Here is a 20,961-nt window from a genome sequence, read left to right as displayed (position 1 = left end):
AATTGGCCCACCAATGGGGATCGATCCCAGGCCTACCACAAATCAGGCAAGCATTTTACCACTGGGTTACGTCCTGCTCTATTTTACTACAAAGGCAATAAGTGAAACTACATGTAGGATGTCAACCTTCTAGCCAGCAACCCATGCCAAGTTGTCTCTGGTTGGTCTGTGTATTGTAGTTCTGTTATTGCTATTATTAGACGTAAATGCTGCATAATCAAAACAATTTACAGTTATTGTCTAGACTACATATATTGGGTTTAATCATAAAAACATTGAAAGATTTTATCAAAATTAATTTATTTTCACCTTTACGGACATCAATAATTCAGGACCTATTGTACACATTTTTAAAACTGATCATACATACAAGTCAGGAAATTATCAATGAATGTAAATGAAACAATGTAACAAGTCAAAACGTCGCTTTAAAAAAACATGGTCATTTAATAATATGAAACCCAGAACCAATTAATTTATATGAATTCATTCATCATCATTTACCACACACCAGTCTTGTACAGAACTCTCTAATGAATTCAGAGGTCACGTCCATGACAGGCATGCTTGAACAGTTCTCAAAAATTACCTACACCCGTTTCATCATGAACAGAAAGTATTTTTTGAGGAACAATTAATACTTTGTAATACCGTGGCTTAAAGCTGCAGTCTGCCAAATTTCCAAGTGAAACTTGAATAAAAGACATATTTTACAGTAATAATGAGTATTTATTTTGCTGAATTTTGACTGGTTAAAAATTTCTTTAATCTAAACATTTTGAAAAAATATTTGCCAAAATTGTTAATATTTCTGCTAGGCTTAAGAGCAAGGAACATCATATTCAAGGAAATTCTGAGAATTTATCTTCACAAGAAATATATTTTGATGTATATCATCTTGTATCCAAAGTGTCATATGATATAAATTTGAATATGGCAGATTTTGTTTTTTTTAAATCTCAATAATGGTCTTTTCAGGCAACATGCTTTAATCAGCACATTTTGAAAACAGATTTGCCTCCAAAAAAGAAGAAGATATAAGAGTATCAGAAATATCTCATTCAAGTGGAAGAATCCAAACTGGAAAATTCTTGCAGTCATCTTACACTCACATCAAATGACATCACCCACTTTGGCATATTAAAAAAAATAATAACAACACCATAAAAATCAATGCCCAAGGAAGATGAAATCCCCCCCCCCCCCCCCCCCCCAAAAAAAAATGAATCACATTTATTTGCTATAATCAATAATGAACCTGGGTAGTTTTGATGAGCTATGACCCGGGCACCGATCATCAACAAATGAAACAACAATGCTTTTGAGTCTGCATTTGTAAGTTGTAGTAACACGTCCCTTTGCCATGGCACAGATTTTGAACCTGTTCCCCTGAATTGTACAGAATTTAGGTCCCATAATATATATATATATACAGCAATGTATATACACAGACATACATGTACACCCGTCTGTGATGGCAGTTGCACATGGGGGTCATGAGCCCAAGAATGGTCCTTGTTAGTGAAGATAAAAACCACGGGGAGTGGGGAAATCAGTTGGTTTTTAGGCTTCCGTCGTCCCCATTAGCATTTGCTTCTTTTAGATCTTGTTTCAACTCTTCCTGGAATGAAAATGAAAGGAATATTTGCTTAGAGACAGCCCAACAGATTATGTTACCAGTGGCCATTTGATAGCAAACAAAATATTTCCCACAACTATCAAGTATGCATTTTTATAATTGACATTGGTACAGCCCAAACAATAAATTTTCAATTATAAATAATCATTGGAGCAACACTATTTTTTAAAGTAGCAATTTTAGTCTTTATCTGTTAACATGACAATAAAAAATAAAGTTTTTTTGTTTAACGACACAGCAGGAGCACATTGGTTAATTAATCATTGGCTATTGGATGTCAAACATATGGTTATTCTGACTAGTAGTCATGAGAGAAAACCCGCTACGTTTTTTCTTATGCAGCAAGGGATTTTTTAATGCACTTTCCCCAGACAGAAGCACATACCACAGCCTTTGTTCTGTTGTGGTCCACTGGTTGGAACAAGAAAAAAACCCAAACAGTTGAATGGGTCCACCGAGGTGGTTTCGATCCTACGACGCAAGCACCTCAAGCGAGCGCTCAACCAACTGAGCTAAATCCCACCCTAACATGACAATAAGTTTGTTTGTTTTATTTAACGACGCCGCTAGAGCACATTGATTTTTTATCTTATCATCGGCTATTGGACGTCAAACATATGGTCATTCTGACACTGTTTTTAGAGGAAACCCGCTGTCGCCACATAGGCTACTCTTTTTACGACAGGCAGCAAGGGATCTTTTATTTGCACTTCCCACAGGCAGGATAGCACAAACCATGGCCTTTGTTGAACCAGTTATGGATCACTGGTCGGTGCAAGTGGTTTACACCTACCTATTGAGCCTTGCGGAGCACTCACTCAGGGTTTGGAGTCGGTATCTGGATTAAAAATCCCATGCCTCGACTGGGATCCGAACCCAGTACCTACCAGCCTGTAGACTGATGGCCTGCCACGACGCCACCGAGGCCGGTAACATGACAATAAATGCATAGTCCTAATAATTAACTCATTTTAAAGATAATCGTTAGTGTAAACTGATTGTTAGCGATGATCGGTGATAAAATTCCAATCGATTCCCAACACGACAAGAGACCATAGTCTCCTTGATCCTGGGAACTGTTAGGGGAGAGGGTGTCATGCAAAAAAGGAGAGAAATGTTGAATACAAGAACACCTTAGCTCATCCTAAAGTATGGCCATGTGAAGTCTCAAAAATAGCAATATGGAGATAGAGAGAGATAGAGGAAACCCACTGCAACACTCTCAACAGCAAAAAAATATTTCATTAAAAATGCAGATACGAGGTTTTCTTAGTTCAACGATGATATGCACTTTCCTATAGACAGGATAGCACATACTATGGTCTTTGATATACCAAATATTGGGGCACTGACGAACAGGGAGAAAAATCCAATGAATCGTCCAAGTGTAATCAATTCTCTTGCAACCCAGAGGAGCGCTTTACCGCTCATCTAAATCATGAGCCATGCAACAAAGGGAAGGAAGGAAATGTTTTATTTAACGACGCACTCAACACATTTTATTTATGGTTATATGGCATCAGACATATGGTTACAGACCACACAGATAATGAGAAAGGAAACCTACTGTCGCCACTTTATGAGCGATCCTTTTCGATTAGCAGCAAAGGATCTTTTATATGCACCACCCCACAGACAGGATAGCATATACCACGGCCTTTGATATACCAGTTATGGTGCACTGGCTGGAATGAGAAATAGCCCAATGGGCTCACTGACGGGGATCGATCCCACACCCAACGTTCATCAAGCGAGCGATTTACCACTGGACTACATCTCGCCTGGAGTTAAAGGAACAGAGACTCAAAGGATTGAAAACCCCTGCTTTAGAACATAAGCCTCAAATGATTTTTTTTTTTTTTTTTTTTTTTAAAAAAGGATAAAAAAGAAAGCTTACAAGATAGGCTACACTGCTCCGTTTCCCCCAACCTCTATTTTTGAGCAAATTATCACGTTCATGCAAAATCAATGAAGATTTTTAGTGATTTCCCAAAAAAATTGGCAAGGCATGGTAGACCAAACACTTTTGGGGCATTTTCACCATTTTCGGGGCACAAAAATTAATTGAAATAAACATTAATGTATTTGATGTGCTTGCTTTAATAAATGAATGGAAAAAGATAGAAAAGGCATATTTTATTAATTAATAATACCTTTTTGGGTGTTTTATAATGGTAATTTTATAATTAATTAGTGAAAAAGGCTTGTTTAATCTCAGGGCAGCATGGTGCTGATTAAGGCAAGATGGTGCTAAACTATTGAGGCATGGTGCTGCACCATGCTAAAACAAGCTAGGGAAAACACTAATGTTTGGACAAAATTAGTTGGCCTGAAATCTTTTCTCCATAAATTTCCATAATTCTACTCACAATCCTAGTCGTAATCTATATAAAAATGCATAGTGATTCATTTGGAACCCTATATAGCTGATTGGTATAGTAATGCAAAATTAACAAACGTTGTTATCCAGATTCTAGCATTTTCATTTAATTTGGGGGGAAAATCTGCCTGTGCTTTAGAATAACAAAGTATGTGTTAATAACTTACGTCTTTATCTTTATATATGCTCATTTCATGCTCCTTTTGACAATGCTGACACAAAGACCATGCTGTGCTGAATATAGCATCGCATGATGCACACAAAAACTGGGTCGGTTCGTCTAAAAGCAAGTGACAAACTGTTAATATTTACAAAACAATATCAGGGGTCAAAACTGGCTGATAATCCTGCCGGATATTCAGTCACACATGCTACAACTTCTGTTGACCCAAATCAAAACCTGCCGGAAGAAACACATTTGACTCAAACTAATGCAGGCATCGAAATAAGTTGAGAATGGTCGTTCAGGTTACTGTGAGAAAAAGAAAGAAATGTTTTATTTAACGACGCACTCAACACATTTTATTTACGGTTATATGGCGTCAGATATATGGTTACGGACTACACAGATTTTGAGAGGAAACCCGCTGTCGCCACTACATGGGCTACTCTTTCCGATTAGTAGCAAGGGATCTTTTATTTGGGCTTCCCATAGGCAGGATAGCACAAACCATGGCCTTTGTTGAACCAGTTATGGATCATTGGTCGGTGCAAGTGGTTTACACCTACCCATTGAGCCTTGCGGAGCACTCACTCAGGGTTTGGAGTCGATATCTGGATTAAAAACTGGGATCTGAACCCAGTACCTACCAGCCTGTAGACCGATGACCTAACCACGATGCCACCGAGGCTGGTGGTTACTGGGAGGTTACCACATGTAAGAAAAGTCGAGGACGGTGTTTCATTCTCGACAAAAATTTCAACGTAACGGTAGTTTTATTTCCGAACGTAAATCAGGCAATGCATTCCGGACTTCAGCGTTTCATTTTCTCATAAGAAATTGCATCGATGTTTGCGTGCACTTGTGCAATTGCAAGCAATTATAGTCATTCTGTGTTTAAGCAGTGTCCACTAGATGGATTTACTTTTGCGTTTCATTTTCGTGCGCATGTGGGCAATTGTGGCAATCCGAGTTTAAGCAGCATTCACTTGATAAATTTACTTCCGGATTCCGTTTCTCGTACCGATGTTTGCAAGCACCAATATAATTTCAGAACGTCCGCGCTTTACATGTAATACATTAAGAACAATGATATGATAAAGAATGAATCATAAATACAAGTATACTACAATAATCATCTGGCACATATGTAAGGGTGTTAAAAGTAGTAATAAAAGGAATTCAATTCTAACTTTCATATAGTTGTGGTAACTTATAGGTTACCAGGCTATATTTTGTGGTAACCTGTAAATGGGTTACCACACACAATGCTTATTTCGATGCCTGCTAATGTGTGAATATAAATATAAACTAACTCCCAAAGAGACCACAGGAGGAAAAAAATCTCCTGGTCTGTTGTGACGATGACGGAGAAAAACCAGTCGGGGACAGCAGTATGTCAACCGCTGAATATCTGAAGGAAGGAAATGTTTTATTTAACGATGCACTCAACACATTTTATTTACGGTTATATGGTGTCAGACACATGGTTAAAGGGACATTCCTGAGTTTGCTGCAATTTTTAAGATGTTATCGACTAACAGAGACTTTTTAACGATTGTAATTACATATCAAATATATTTTTCTGCCTAAAATATTAGTGGCTGTATATTGAATGTGTTTCTGATCATTCTAATATTTGTATTAGGTTAAACTTCATCTTATTTCCTAAAATAATTTTTTTTCGTACATACAAAAACACATTGAATATACACACTGATATTCTAAACAAGAATTTTTTTTTTAATATGTAAGTTTGGGGCTAGAAATGAATAAAAAAAATCTACATGCACCAGGTGCATGCTGAAAAAAAAGTTACATGCACCATTAAAATTCTGCATGCACCTAAAATAAGGCAACTTTTTTTTATTTTTTATACGAAGCTATTCGGAATTATTCGGCAATACCTATATTTATTTATTAACAGTACCGGAACGTTATACAGCTGCGTTTATTACTGATTCTTGATCAAATTTGAAAATTTCACCCAATGTAAACGCCTTACAGAAATCTATAATAGGCCTATTACAAAAACGTACGAATATTTGTGTTTTGTATTAAGCAAGTTATCAACTTTTTTACGCAATACACAGTACTTGAAAAATATTAGCATGCACCGCGTGCATCCAGTTTTAAAAGTTACATGCACACGAACAAATCAGCATGCACCGGTGCATGTACTAACACTGCATTTCGAGCCCTGAAGTTATATCGTAGAAATATTTTATTAGTAGGAAACATCTTATAATGCAGCAAACTCAGGAATGTCCCTTTAAGGACTACACAGATAGTGAGAGAGGAAACCCACTGTTGCCACTTCATGGGCTACTCTCTTTTTTGATTAACAGCAAGGGATCTTTTATATGCACCATCCCACAGACAGGGTAGCACATACCACGGCCTTTGTTACACCAGTTGTGGAGCACTGGCTTGAATGAGAATTAGCCGAATGGGTCCACCGACAAGGATCAATCCTAGACCAACCACGCATCAAGCGAACATTTTACCACTGGGCTACGTCGCGCCCCTGAATATCTGAATGAACTAATCCAAATAGGTGTTTCTTCATCTCATCTTCATACTACTCATTCCATCTTAACAAGAATACAAGAGCTAGCTATGGGCGAATAGAAAATTTCTGTCACATTAAAGCCGCACACCCTAGTTCCATCCAGCGAAAATAAATTATAATTTGGTTAATCTACAAACCTGTAACACACTTAGATCAAATTTTTATCAAATGGAATGAAAAAGCAGGTTTTATATCGATAAATACCATGGGAATCCCCATGTTCCAATTGCTTGAAATAATTTTGAAAGTTAGTATTCTGATGTCACCGGTAGATGTCGCTCGAAGCACAACAATGCCTACGTCACGACAAATTTCACAGACTTGGGGTGCTTTCCTTTCACCTCTCCTGGACATGTTCCAACTGTTCTGTCCTGGTTGTATCCCCTCTCCAGATATCGTAAGACTTAGCAAAATTATTGGTTTTAAGGGTTTGTAACGTTTTGTATTGAGACACTTACTTGTCTGAACTTTATTGTTACTGAAAATGTTCACGAACTGTGAAGAAAAATCTCACAAATGAACAACAAATCGGATGTTGATTGCGCGAAGCGTGCACGAGAAAACAAACCGAACCAAAATGGTAACGGTCACGTGGTATACCAACGTCTGTGACATTGAAATGGAAATATCCCTTCTAAAAATAGATTAGACCTTGTCTGCTCAACTGTTTTTTTCTCAGAGGCCCGTGTCATTTTATGAAATACGAAAAATGCATTTTGTGGTATTACAAAAACCAGGATTACCAGGATTACCAAAAAACACTTCAGATGAATGGAAATGTATATTCTAAATAATAAACAGTAAGTAAAGTGCAATTTTATTTGTGAAAAATGGTTTTAATAGCGAAAAACAACGCCGTAATGGTTAACAACTAGCCGTAACTAGGGTGTGTCCCTTTAACATTATCCATTAACCATCAATAATTGCAGAAACACAGTTATTTCTCAACACAATATTGATTACTACATAAAACTGTTTTCCCACATAAAAGTAAAATTCACCATTCGTTTTTTAAATTTGCATTTGATGAATTTGGGGAGGGTCGGAGCTAGTCCTGAGAATACTCACTGCAACCCACTTTATATATAATCTAAAAGTTTAATGTTAGCCTTTAAGGATGTCTCCGATACAATATCCAAAATAAAATATAAAATTTAGGTTGAGGTTAGAACCTCAATTTTGTATTATTCTGCTGACAAAGTTAAAGTTGTTACGCAAAATAAAAATGCATACCTGATGTATTTTTAACAGGATATTTCACACACTGACAGCTGTATGTCAAGCGACATGGAATTTTCTTGTGTTGTGCCAGGCTGTGTAAACTTGTAAACTGCATCTTGCAAACACCACATATTAAAATATCAGTACCTGCAATTGGAAAAATAAAGAACAAGTTTACAAAACAAAATAATAATAAAAAATCCAATGAAAATAGCATTTTACCAAAAAAAAGACAGCAATTTCAGGCACTTTATTCCTAAACTACGACACCACTAGATCACACTGATTTATTAATCATCCGGTACTGGATGTGAATAATCTGGGGTTGGTTGTTCAAACGTTAGCTTAACATAAATTTTCAAAACCAAACACTGAATGAATACAAATAATAACTGAAGACATAATGTTGAAATTTGATTTAGAACACATAAAGGGATCCATACATATATGATCAAAATTAGTTTATTTTGTATTTGTGCAAAAACAATTAAAAGAAAAATATTAAGACTAACCCAGAGTTAATTTAACTATGCTTTCAACAACTGGGCCATGGTAATTTTTGGACATACAGTCTTAGAGAGGAAACCTGCTACATTTTCCCATTAGTAGCAAGGGATCTTTTATATGCACCATCCCATGGACAGGATAGCACATACCACAGCCTTTCATATACCAGTTGTGGTCCTAGTAACAAGTATTCTGAAGCTAGGTTAAATATCTGTAACTGAAAACCTGAAATGCTGCTATTCTTTACAGGTGTGACTGGTTTGGGCGTGGGCGGTCTCGGCGTGATTTTCGTAACTGGCCGAGCGATGGGTCTTCCCGTTGTACCCGCCAGTGTTACAAGAGTTCGTTGCATGCTTGAGTTCATGGGAGTTTCTGGACGAAGTCGTTTCATCATTGGAGGACCCCGAGGCCCGGGTCCACCTGGACCCATCATCATAGGAGGTGGGCCAATACGCCTGGTGGGGTGAAAAAAAGAGGAAAAAAGGGTGATAACTTAATCAAGAAATATATATATAATTCAAACTGCTGATGATTTCATCAAATATTTACCAAAGTGATAATTAGAAATTTATATACCATGGAAAGAAATACGGTAACACACAAACTGAACACCAAATATTGACTGTAACCCAAACCTTCACTAATCAAGCCTTGAAATAAGTGGCCGGTCACGGTCATTGTCCGGTACAAATTTGTAACTTGTCAGTAACAATGTCGATTGCGCCAGTCATCATGTCAGAAGCTCGCGTTGTAGTAAAAGCTAGCTGTTTTGGAGTCGAATACACTTAATGCACCGATTTTTTTTTTTTTTTTTTTATTACGAATGAAAAAACACAAATGTGTACCAGTGGGATTTGAACAGTTTCGCGGGGCACTTGACAGTCCAACACGAAGTTCATCTACAGTCCGTGTACCTGTTTAGTAGGATTTTTCATAGTCTCGATTTTGCGGGAACTTACACGTCACGCATATTAGTAATTGACCTTTTGTACTTAGTATATACTTCCTGTGGTGTTTTCGTTTAAAAGTTTGCAATTCAAATTGCCTCGTGGTTAACAAAGGATGTTGAACAAAATAACTCCAGTCTTTGCTGTAAAAGAACAGACAGGTACCGATAATGACAAATCAACTGCCCCTGTTCCCAGTATCTGATTAAATCTTGCCCCGGAAATTCCCAAACGAATATCTCGCGGGGTAGGATCTTAAAATTTAGCACTGAACTAAAATGGTAAAAGGAGGATTTAGTTAATACAAATGCCTCTTTGTGGCTACAGTTTGAAGAAAACACCAAAGGCGAGGTTACACTTATGACGTGCTCGCTCTGCAAAAATTTCCAAAAGAAATGCAGTATAATTACGATTTTTCGGACGCGTGGATCAAAGGGTCCACAAATCCGTGTATCAAATGCTAAAAATCACTCGGCAACCAAAAATATAGAATATTACCACAAACAAGACACTGATGACATTGAAAAAAATGGATGAGTCTCAGTCAGATCATCATGAATCTGAAAGTTCAACACAAAGTGATAGTGACGACAGTTTCATGGGTTTCTTAAGCCCTATCCTAACTGGCCGCAAGTGATGCGAGCGATTATTGCCTCATCCTAACTGCACGCGCGCGACGTGACATATAAAGGCGTCGCACGCGTACAGGCAGGATACGACAATTGAAATCCATGATTTCTAAAATTATAGCTCATGTCGCTCGCGGCCAGTTAGGATACAGCTTTACCAGAGGACATATATTAATGCATCATAGACTAGTAAGTACGTAACAATAATAAATGTCATCATTTGGTGACTACTGCCTTAATTGCTGCATTAGTTATTTAGTAATTAAATATATCAATTATTATTTCATTTTTATTTACAATGTTTTGTGACAGGTACAATTTCTTTTATGTCAGGCACAAATTGATTGGTACAGGACATTGTGTCAGGTATACCAATTTTTTTTATTACAAGGCTTGCTAATAGTGTTAGGAAGCTAACCATGTTACAAACATTTAACCTACATGTAACATTTAATCCCACTTTTTATAATATAATATCTTACTTCCAGTGTGATCAAAGTATGTGATATTTTTCAGATCACATACATGTACTTAGTGAATTTCTTAACTTTGCAACTTACATGTAAATTAATCGAGGTCACGGCACTAAATTGATTGACATTTAAGCAAACGTAAACAGGTGACACTACATAACTGACGTATGCATTTATAGTTATCAAACAAAAACAATTCAACAGCAACTTTACATTGAAAGCTGTCCAGCGTTCAGAAAACAAAATACAAAAAACGTTAAGCACTAGTTTGTTTTTATGTAAGGAAATCCAAAATGACGTCATTCGAATTTGACGTCAATTCCATTTAAAAAGACACTGCGTCACATATTCTTACGTCATTACAATATCTAGTGATGGCGGACTGGAATTAAACGTATATGTACATTTTACAAAAACATGTTGTATTAACCTTTAGACTACTGGATTAATTTTTAACAAAAACCACGTTGAGTGGGTACAAGTTTATAATTTTTACTCACATATATTCACTTAAATGTTTTATAAATACCTGAAATAAAGTTCATATATGAATCGGTAAGTATTATTTTCTTGTCTTTTTTGGTAATTTTTATTATTTTAGATCGGCTAATGGTGTTTAAAATTAGGCCAAAAAAAAATCGAAAAAGTTGCGTTTACTTACGGGCAGTTGTAGACAACTGTCCAGTATTTATGTCCATTATTCCCGATAACAGTGGATTTCTGACCAGATTTTTTTTTAAAACCCGACCTACGATTCATATTGCAATATTTGATAATTTTCGTTGTTGGTAAAACGATCAAATCCCTGAAAATGACCGCGACGTGCCGCCATTGTTGTCAAGCGAAAATACTTGCCGAAAACCACTTCTTGAACTCAAAATTTCAAGGTATTTTCAATTGAAAATATCAAAACAAAAGTCACCATTTAAAAAAAAAATCTGTTTTCTTTAATTATATTTCCATTTCCGGTGAGTGTCGTGTGCAAAACGGCGGGAAATATGAATTGGGGAATGCACTGTATACAGTGTACAGTATATCGACTGACGTGACGTCGGGCGAGATATCTCGCCTGCAGTACTCAGAAGGTTAAGCTTCAGTTTATATGATAAAGAGATTATTACCCTTGTGTGTTTCGATATTGCCAATATCATATATTAGGAATAAAAAATAATGTATTATAGAGGCTTAAATAATACAATTTTTATTCCTAATATACGATATTGACGATACGGAATAACGTCTATATATCTTTGTATTTTATACACTAATGAATTAAATATGTTCTCAAATACCATGTGTTCTCCATTTCTTGCCATCAGATTATCAAATTAGGCAAAACAACTGCAATCAAATCCATCTAAATTAATTGTGCAATGTTCTGTCTAGTTAGGCCATCGGTCTACAGGCTGGTAGGTACTGGGTTTGGATCCAAGTCAAGGCATGGGATTTTTAATCCAGATACCGACTCCAAACTCTGAGTGAGTGCTCTGCAAGGCTCAATGGGTAGGTGTAAACCAATTGCACCGACCAGTAATCCATAACTGGTTCAACAAAGGCCATGGTTTGTGCTATCCTGCCTGTGGGAAGCGCAAATAAAAGATCCCTTGCTGCTAATCGGAAAGAGTAGCCCATGTAGTGGCGACAGCGGATTTCCTCTCAAAATCTGTGTGGTCCTTAACCATATGTCTGATGCCATATAACCGTAAATAGAATGTGTTAAGTGCGTCGTTAAATAAAACATTTCTTTCCGTCTAGTTTGATAAATGTAGGCTAAAAATAAAATGTAAAACTGAATTATCTTTACACTATAAAACTAAAGTTGGTTTTCTTTTAAAATGACACTACTAAAATACACTGATTTATTAATTATCAGCTATTGGAGGTCAAACATTTGATAATTTTGACATATTGTCTTAAAACCCACTAAAATTTTCCATTAGTAGCACCATCCCACAGACAGGATTATCTGATAGCACATACCATGGCCTTTGATATACCAGTCACGATGCACTGGCTGGAACAAGAAATAGCCCAATGGGCCTACTGACTAGGATCAATCCTAAACCAACCACACAAGCGAGCACATTTCCACTGGGGTACATCCCACCTCTTTACACTACATGTATAAGATGAAATGGAATTTAACGACACACTCAACAAATTTTATTTATGGTTATATGGCATCAGACATATGGTTGACCACACAGATAGTGAGAGAGGAAACCCACTTTCGCCACTTTATGGGCTACTCCTTTCGATTAGCAGCAAGGGATCTTTCATATGCACAATCCCACAGACAGGGTAGTACATACCACGGCCTTTGGTATACCAGTCGTGGTGCACTGGCTGGAACGAGAAATAGCCCAATGAGCCCACCGACAAGGATAGATCCCACACTGACCGCACACTGAGCGAGTGCTGTACCACTGGGCTACATCCCGACCCCATTTACACTATAAAGACATCGATGTAAGTGGTGAATACATACAAGCTATTAGATTGTACAGTTTACCAACCTGTTATTGGGTGGTGGCATTGGTGCTGTCCGTTTTAGGGGCCTGCCTTTGTTTTTGGGTTCTGCTGCCATGTTTACATCTGAAAGAGAGAAAAATAATGTTATAAATATTCCATATTTTTCTTAAAGGGACACACCCTAGTTACGGCTAGTTGTTAACCATTATGGCGTTGTTTTTCGCTATTAAAGCCATTTTTTCACAAATAAAATTGCACTTTACTTACCGTTTATTATTTAGAATATACATTTCCATTCACCTGAAGTGTTTTTTGGTAATCCTGGTTTTTGTAACACCACAAAATGCATTTTTCTTATTTCTTAAAAACGCACGTACGTTTGAGAAAAAAACGTTGAGCAGACAAGGTCTAATCTATTTTTAGAAGGGATATTTCCATTTCAATGTCACAGATGTTGGTATACCACGTGACCGTTACCATTTTGGTTCGGTTTGTTTTCTCGTGCACGCTTCGCGCAATCAACATCCGATTTGTTGTTCATTTGTGAGATTTTTCTTCACAGTTCGTGAACATTTTCAGTAACAATAAAGTTCAGACAAGTAAGTGTCTCAATACAAAACGTTACAAACCCTTAAAACCAATAATTTTGCTAAGTCTTACGATATCTGGAGAGGGGATACAACCAGGACAGAACAGTTGGAACATGTCCAGGAGAGGTGAAACGAACGCACCCCAAGTCTGTGAAATTTGTCGTGACGTAGGCATTGTTGTGCTTCGAGCGACATCTACCGGTGACATCAGAATACTAACTTTCAAAATTATTTCAAGCAATTGGGACATGGGGATTCCCATGGTATTTATCGATATAAAACCTGCTTTTTCACTCCATTTTGATAAAAACGTGATCTAAGTGTGTTACAGGTTTGTAGATTAACCAAATTATAATTTATTTTCGCTGGATGGAACTAGGGTGTGCGGCTTTAATATTACCAAGACAAATGTAGAACAGATCACCTGTTTCTACTTTTATTAATTTTTTGGTGAACCCAGTGGTCTCAGTCAGTTAAAATAAAAGTAATAATTAGTGTTTTCTGGCATTACAGAAATTAATGTGGCTGAAAATTTGCAACACTTGACTGGTCACTGCAAACAGCGCGACATACGTCGATGTAGTCTGACACCAAAATAAAAACATGGACCAACAAGATGGCAAGTGAGCAATGACACTAAACAAGTCAGTGTATCGACATCAGTTGTGATTTTGTTTTTTAAATTGGACTGGGTCCAAAACATTACGACAACTTCCAACTTTTGTTAATAACTTGCCAACTTTAGCAGACTTTTGGCTAAAAAAAAGCATCCATTTTGCCAGCCCGTGCCTGGTTTAACACGACGACCTTGCTAAGTTTTATGTTGGTAATACATCAAATATTTGAATTTTGCTAAATTTTAAGAATGCTAATATTTTATGATTTACAGTGACTAAACAGTCTTAAAAAGGTTTTGGGCCGGGTTTGATATGACGGACCTTGCTAAGTTTTATATTGCTAATATGTTATTTATTTTTATTTTGCTAAATTTTGATTTACATGCAGTAACTAAACAAAGTTTTAAAAACATTTCGGGCCTGGTTTGATATGATGACCTATATCGCTAATATGTCATTTATTTGAATTTCACTAGATTTTAAGAATGCTAATATTTTACGAAATAATTTTTTTAAAATGTATTTCTCACCAACCACCTGTCCTGCATACTGACTCCCATCTTCCGACCCCACAGCGACTCTAGCTTCAGCTTCTAGTGCAAACTGCACAAATGCATAACCCTTGTGCATTGACACGCCCGTCACAACACCATACTGAGAGAATATTCGCACAACGTCCTCCTTGCTCAGTGCGATGGTGTTTAGATTTCCGACAAACACCCGTGACTTGATGGAATTAGGGTCGTTCGTCACATTACCTGCCACTGGTGCAGGACCCCGCATCATTTTCGTTTACCCTTCTCAATGATTGTCAAAGTCTGAAAAAAAGAAAGAAGCGATATTAATCCAGGGCTTCTAGATTATGGTAGCCCCACTCCCATGGCAAGTGATATTCTATGTTGGGCTAGTAAATGACTACTATTGCCATGCCCGACGGATGGTGAAAAAAAAAAAAGAGAGAGAAGAAAAAAAGAAAAAAGAAAAAAAAGTCAAATTCTGCAGTTACGTCTATTTTGTAAATATATTAATCCTGCACCACCACCAAGTGTTAGTGTTTTCAACCTCTATCTCCCTGTTTAGGTGTCATATCTGATTATTACTATTAATAAGTAAAATTATATTAACTTAAAGTAAAGTAGGGCTAGTGAATTTTTAATCATGGCTAGTACATTTTTTTAATCACTTCTCCCATGGCTAGTGGATTTTATAAAAATTCTAGAAGCCCTGTTAATCAGTCTGCATGGTTTGGTGGGACAATTTGCTCTTATTCGCAAGTGCTGGCTAAAAATGATTTCTGTGAAAGTAAAAAACTGCTCACCTCATCACTCACTGATACAGGGTTTTATTTCTAAAATTGGACTTGACACCCATGGCTTTGACATTGAGAATTTTAGATTCATTTTACTAAACATTGGGAATTTTCAGTTTCATTTCAAAAACATCTACATTTAAAAATTAAGGCTATACATGTACTTGCGTTTATTCAAATAAATGTATCTACTGTGTATTACAAAACATTATTGGGGAGGGAAGGTTAGTCAAGTGAATGAGATTTACATTCATATTGGGAATTGTTTTACTCCAAAATTGGGAATAAAAAACAACATGACCTCTCGAGAGAGGTTAGGAACGGTGCCCATTATTAGTCTAGAAACATAAGTGATAAAACCATGTGATATATAAAAAAAATTACTCAAAACTACTGTGAATTTGACAGTGAACAATTGCTCATCTATAGTCCTTTTTTCATACTATGTAATTTACTACAAGTTATTTATTTCTGAGCCAATTGTTTTCTAAATTGCACACCAATTTTTGTTTTTTAAATTTCCAAACAAAAAAGCACTATATTAATAAGTTAAAACTATGGTATTACAAATTTGATAACCAGGTCGGCATACCTTTTAATCAACTGTTTTAAAGTAAGTGTGTTTGTGTGTGTATATACGTGTGTGTCAAAAACTTTTTATAATAAATGCTTTAATATTTAAACATTTAAGACAAATCTTGCAGTTTATATCAGCTTATGGTGTAAAACAATAGTAAGTACACGAATGAAAGCATGATTTGCATAACAGTAAAAATTCATTAGCTCTGTTAAAGTATGAAGCACAGAGGGTAGTAGGCTTTCCCACATTGTAAGGTGAATAACATATTACATGTATATAAAAATGACTCATTTGTTAAATCAAGGACGCTGATGATATCCAATCTTAAAAAGTTTTTTATATATACATGTATATAGTAATAAAGCGAAGGAAATAATTGCTTAATGACATCTAAGACCCATTTAAACTTGAGCTAATTTGGTGTCAACATATGGTGAATTTGTCGAGACAGAGTAAACCTGTAAATGTAAGCTAGTCAAACACAATAAAACAGCATGGGATCTTTTATACCTCTGAACTTTCTCACAAACAGAACAAGTCATGCATGGCCAGGCTTTGAATTTTACCACAGCTCTGGCTGCCCTTCTTACTTGCCCTCTTGGCTTGAAAATTGGAGAAAGTCGACAGCAAGAAAATTGCCATCATGCCCTCCCATACATCCCATGTCGTATACGTGTTCTTATTGTAAAAAATAAAAACAAATTTGCAAAAGAATTGGCAGTTTGGCAAAAAAAAAAAAAAAAAAAAAAACATTGTGAATTTTTTTTATCTCGATCTTTAATTATAATCAAACAAATATGCAATCATTTTTGCTAGTGGTTCTCCAACTTGCCTTTGTAATCCAATTTTGTTTATTAAATACAACTCTAGTTTAGAGTACCTAATGTTCCACTGGAAAATATGCAGATTTATCATATCATATCTTACATTTTCAGTGCAATCAAAGTATGTGATGTTTTTCAGATCACATACTTTAAGAATTTGACAACTTTGCAAATTAGATGTAAATTAGTAGAGGTTTCGGCACTAGGTGTATTGACATTTAAGCAAAAGTACTTGGGTGACACTCCATGATTGACGTATGCATTCAGTATGCATTCTTACGTCATTTGAATATCTAGTAATGGTGGACTGGAATTAAAGTTGCGTGTACAGTTTACAAAAACATGTATTAAGCTTGAGCTTATATGATAAAGAGATTATTACCCTCGTGTATTTCGGTATTGTCATACCGAAAAACACTGATAATAACCTACATATATATTTTAATCTGTTTTGAGTGGGGTCCGGTGTGTAGATGGGAGGGGGTTCGACCCTTGAAATGTGCACATGCACCAGGGTAGAAAGAGGTGCATGGAGAATGTCAGGTGTGTTAATAATTTTTGAGCAAAACTAATTTTGCTTTCGAAGTTTTCCAGTATTATAAAAATGGAAACAGTCATGCACCTTGCCCAAGTACTCTGACTGTAAGAGAGCTAGACGGACATTTGGACATAAATACACTCTCATTACAGTCAGAGACCAAGCTATGTATTTTTTTGGCAATTCCCGACAACCAAAAAGTTGGCAAAGATTTCCGCTCTAATACCACAACAATCCTATGTTTGACGTCAAATTTTTGACTTAACTGATTAAAAAAATCTACATATTAATAACTAATACACATAGTACAGAAAGAAATCCGACAGCACCCACATTCAGCTACGCTTCGTGACACTCCGTCGCAAGAATTACAAAGCTTGGTGACCTATTTCGTGACGTAGATCACGTGATCGCCCACTGGGCGATTCTGCCTAGCAGACGGAATGGCTGAGTGGGCGATCATGTGACGCAACGTCACGATATAGGTCGGCGAACTTAGAATTCTGCTGTGCGGAGTTTGCCGAAGCTTAGCTGAATGTGGGTGCTGTCGGGTTTTTCTGTAGTGTGTGTATTACTGATTAATGTGTGGATTTTTTTTAATCAATTAACTCGAAAATGATCGATGTAAAAGTATTTAACATCAAACATAGGATTGTTGTGATATTAGAATGGAAATCTTTGCCAACTTTTTGGTTGTCGGGAATTGCCAAAAAAATACATAGCTTGGTCTCCGACTGTAATGAGAGCGTATTTATGTCTAAATGTCCGTCTAGCTCTCTTACAGTCAGTGTACTCTGGCTATCATGCACCCAGTTTGTTTTTATTGTAGGGAGATGTAAGGTGACGTCATTGGAATACTGAACTCGTTCAAATTCAAAATTAACCATATTACAAAGTTTGTATTGTTTAACACCACTACTGGAGCACAATGGCTACCAGATGTCAAACATTTGGTAATTCTGACTCGTAGTCATCAGAGGAAACCCACTACATTTTTCCTAATGCAGTGTACAGTTGTGGTGCACTAATTGGAACAAGAAAAAACAATCCACCAAGGTGGTTTGATCCTGCGACACAAGTACATCAGGTGAACACTCAACCGATTAAGCTAAATTCTGCCCCTCCCATATTATTATAATACTTGGTCACATTAAAATAACAACTGGTCAACTTATTTTTACCCATCAAAATAGCTCAGAGTTCCATATTCTGCAGAGAAAGCATTACAACCTGTAAAATTGTTGGTATGTTTTTATTTTTCATAATTTTACTTTTAGGCAAAATATTAAAGTTTTAAAAGATGAAGGAAAAAAGTACCATTCATAAAATATATTATATATAAAAAAAATTACCTTTAAATATTGTACATTTATTGGGTATGAAGCCAAAACATCATTACATCATACATGGGTGCAAAATGTGACTATCGTCAAACCTTGCTGAAACACATCAAATGATCAATGATACAATCTATTATATATCAAGATGATAAAAAAAAAAAAGGTTTAATAAATAATCAGTTTAATAAATGCATTTATTTATTATGACACATTAGGTAGTTTAATATTTTTGCATAAGCGAAACACTTGCAAACGGTTCAACATACACGTGCTAATTTCGCAAACACTGGCGGCAACAGCCGTATGCACACACAATCATGAAAATGTCAATTTCGTTACGATCTGACAGCTAATCAAAACTGAAATGCTGTTACCTACTGAAATATATACAGGTTAATTACTCATAAACCGGAACTCTTTACTAAACAAGTGTCGGCAATTAGCTATTAGTGTATGTTTAATCAACTTTTTAGTTTTTAAACACGAAAACGCCACAGCGCATCATGAAATTAATCAATAGAGGGCGCATAACTTCTTCCGGTTAAGAAATAAGGAAGTAACCAAAACAACAGAAAGGAACCGGTATATACTATTCATTCTTACTTCTCTGATATCATTGCAGCAAAAGCTGTCTAAAGAATTTGACATAAAACCAGGCGCGGATTCAGGAAGAGGAGAGCGGTCCTGTATATGTATATATGTATATGTATATGTATATGTATATGTATATGTATATGTATATGTATATGTATATGCATATAGATATATATAATTATTTACATATATATACACACACACACATATATAAATATATATATATATATATATATATATATATATATATATATATATATATATATATATATATATATATATGTATGTGTGTGTATATATATGTATATATATATACATACATATATATATATATATATATATATATATATATATATATATATATATATATATATATATATATATACATATACATATACATGTCGGTCATTATTGTAGTAAGTTTCATTAACACACACACACACACACACACACACACACACACACACACACACACACACACACACACACACATTTGTTAGGGGTTTTGTTTGTTTTGCACATCATTCCAGTAACGGGGCTTTGTCCTAAAGTCCAAAGGGCTGAATTTAATTTAGCTTAGTCGGTTGAGTGCTCGCTTGACATGCTTGTGTTGCAGTATCGAACCACCTCAGTGGATCCATTCAACTGATTGGGGTTTTCTTCTCGTTTCCACCAGTGCACTGCAGCTGGTCAAAGGTCGTGGAATGTGCTTTGCTGTCTGTGGGAAAGTGCATATAAAAGATCCCTTGCTGCTAATATAAAACATGTAGCGGGTTTCCTCTGATGACTAGACAACGTGTCAGAATTACCATATGTTTGAAATCCAATAGCCAATTATTAATTAATAAATGTACTCTAGTGGTGTCGCTAAACAAAACAAGCTTTACTTATCCAAAAGTCCATGTGACTGAATCTCAACCTATGTCTTATAGTGTCTATAATTCGTTACGTGAATGCCTTGCACAAAATAACCTTAGAAAGTTTTATATATTATAAATTTAGGTTGACTTGAAAAGTACTTTATTCATCCGGCTACACATGCACCACATCCCAGCCGTTAACGATATAATATGCTTAAAGGGATATTCCTGAGTTTGCTGCATTGTAAAATGTTTCCAACTAACAAAATACTTCTACGATTAAACTTACATATTCAATATATTGTCTTGTGTAAAATATCAGTGTCTGTATATTCAATGTATTTCTTGTCGTAATATTTGTAAGAAGCCCAAAATGGATTTTGTCTTCAAATAATTTCGTATGCACGAAAAAAAGTATTTTAGGAAATAAAATGAGATTTACGCTAGTACAAATATTAGAACGATCAGAAACACGTTTAATAAACATCTACTAATATGTTATGCAGAAAAATATATGTGATATGTAATTACAATCGTTAAAAAGTTTCTGTTAGTTGATTACATCTTTAAAATTGCAGCAAACTCAAGAATGTCTCTTTAAGTGAAAGCTAGGAAGGTATAAAACATGGGAGCATGGAACGTTTAGTAATTTAAAGTCTTACAAACGATCATAAATTAAACTTTCAAGCTTGCATGATAAGCGGTCGGT

At 35.8% G+C, this 20,961-nt stretch overlaps 1 protein-coding gene across 4 annotated transcripts; it reads right to left on the bottom strand.

Annotated features, from left to right (window-relative positions):
- Positions 1-281: 281 nt before the first annotated feature.
- Positions 282-19,313, bottom strand: LOC121388827 (heterogeneous nuclear ribonucleoproteins C1/C2-like). Of its 4 annotated transcripts, none has more exons than XM_041520338.1 (7): positions 19,177-19,313; positions 14,738-15,025; positions 13,045-13,123; positions 8,705-8,937; positions 7,985-8,119; positions 4,187-4,299; positions 282-1,621 (listed from the first exon to the last, which is right to left on the bottom strand). In XM_041520338.1, exons 2-7 carry the CDS (start codon positions 14,991-14,993, stop codon positions 1,553-1,555), a joined length of 885 nt encoding a protein of 294 aa, XP_041376272.1. In that variant the 5' UTR covers positions 14,994-15,025; positions 19,177-19,313; the 3' UTR covers positions 282-1,552. The 4 variants fall into 4 exon arrangements, with proteins under 4 accessions (XP_041376272.1, XP_041376275.1, XP_041376273.1 ...); XM_041520341.1 differs by having other exon boundaries at positions 8,705-8,934; XM_041520339.1 differs by having other exon boundaries at positions 19,173-19,303.
- Between the last annotated feature and the right edge of the window lie 1,648 nt (positions 19,314-20,961).

The sequence above is a fragment of the Gigantopelta aegis genome, chromosome 14 (assembly GCF_016097555.1).
Source record: "Gigantopelta aegis isolate Gae_Host chromosome 14, Gae_host_genome, whole genome shotgun sequence".
Lineage (NCBI taxonomy): Eukaryota > Metazoa > Mollusca > Gastropoda > Neomphalida > Peltospiridae > Gigantopelta > Gigantopelta aegis.
This window is presented reverse-complemented; position numbering and strand designations above follow the sequence as displayed.

Bases quoted from the DNA above. Each gene is read 5' to 3' on its own strand.
- LOC121388827 (XM_041520338.1), bottom strand. From the start codon at position 14,993: ATGATGCGGGGTCCTGCACCAGTGGCAGGTAATGTGACGAACGACCCT. The intron at 13,124-14,737 runs GTGAGAAATACA...TCTCTCTTTCAG, and splicing joins GTATGCAGGACAGGTGGTTG to ATGTAAACATGGCAGCAGAA. The intron at 8,120-8,704 runs GTTTTCAGTTAC...TTCCAATTGCAG, and splicing joins AAAGAATAGCAGCATTTCAG to GTACTGATATTTTAATATGT.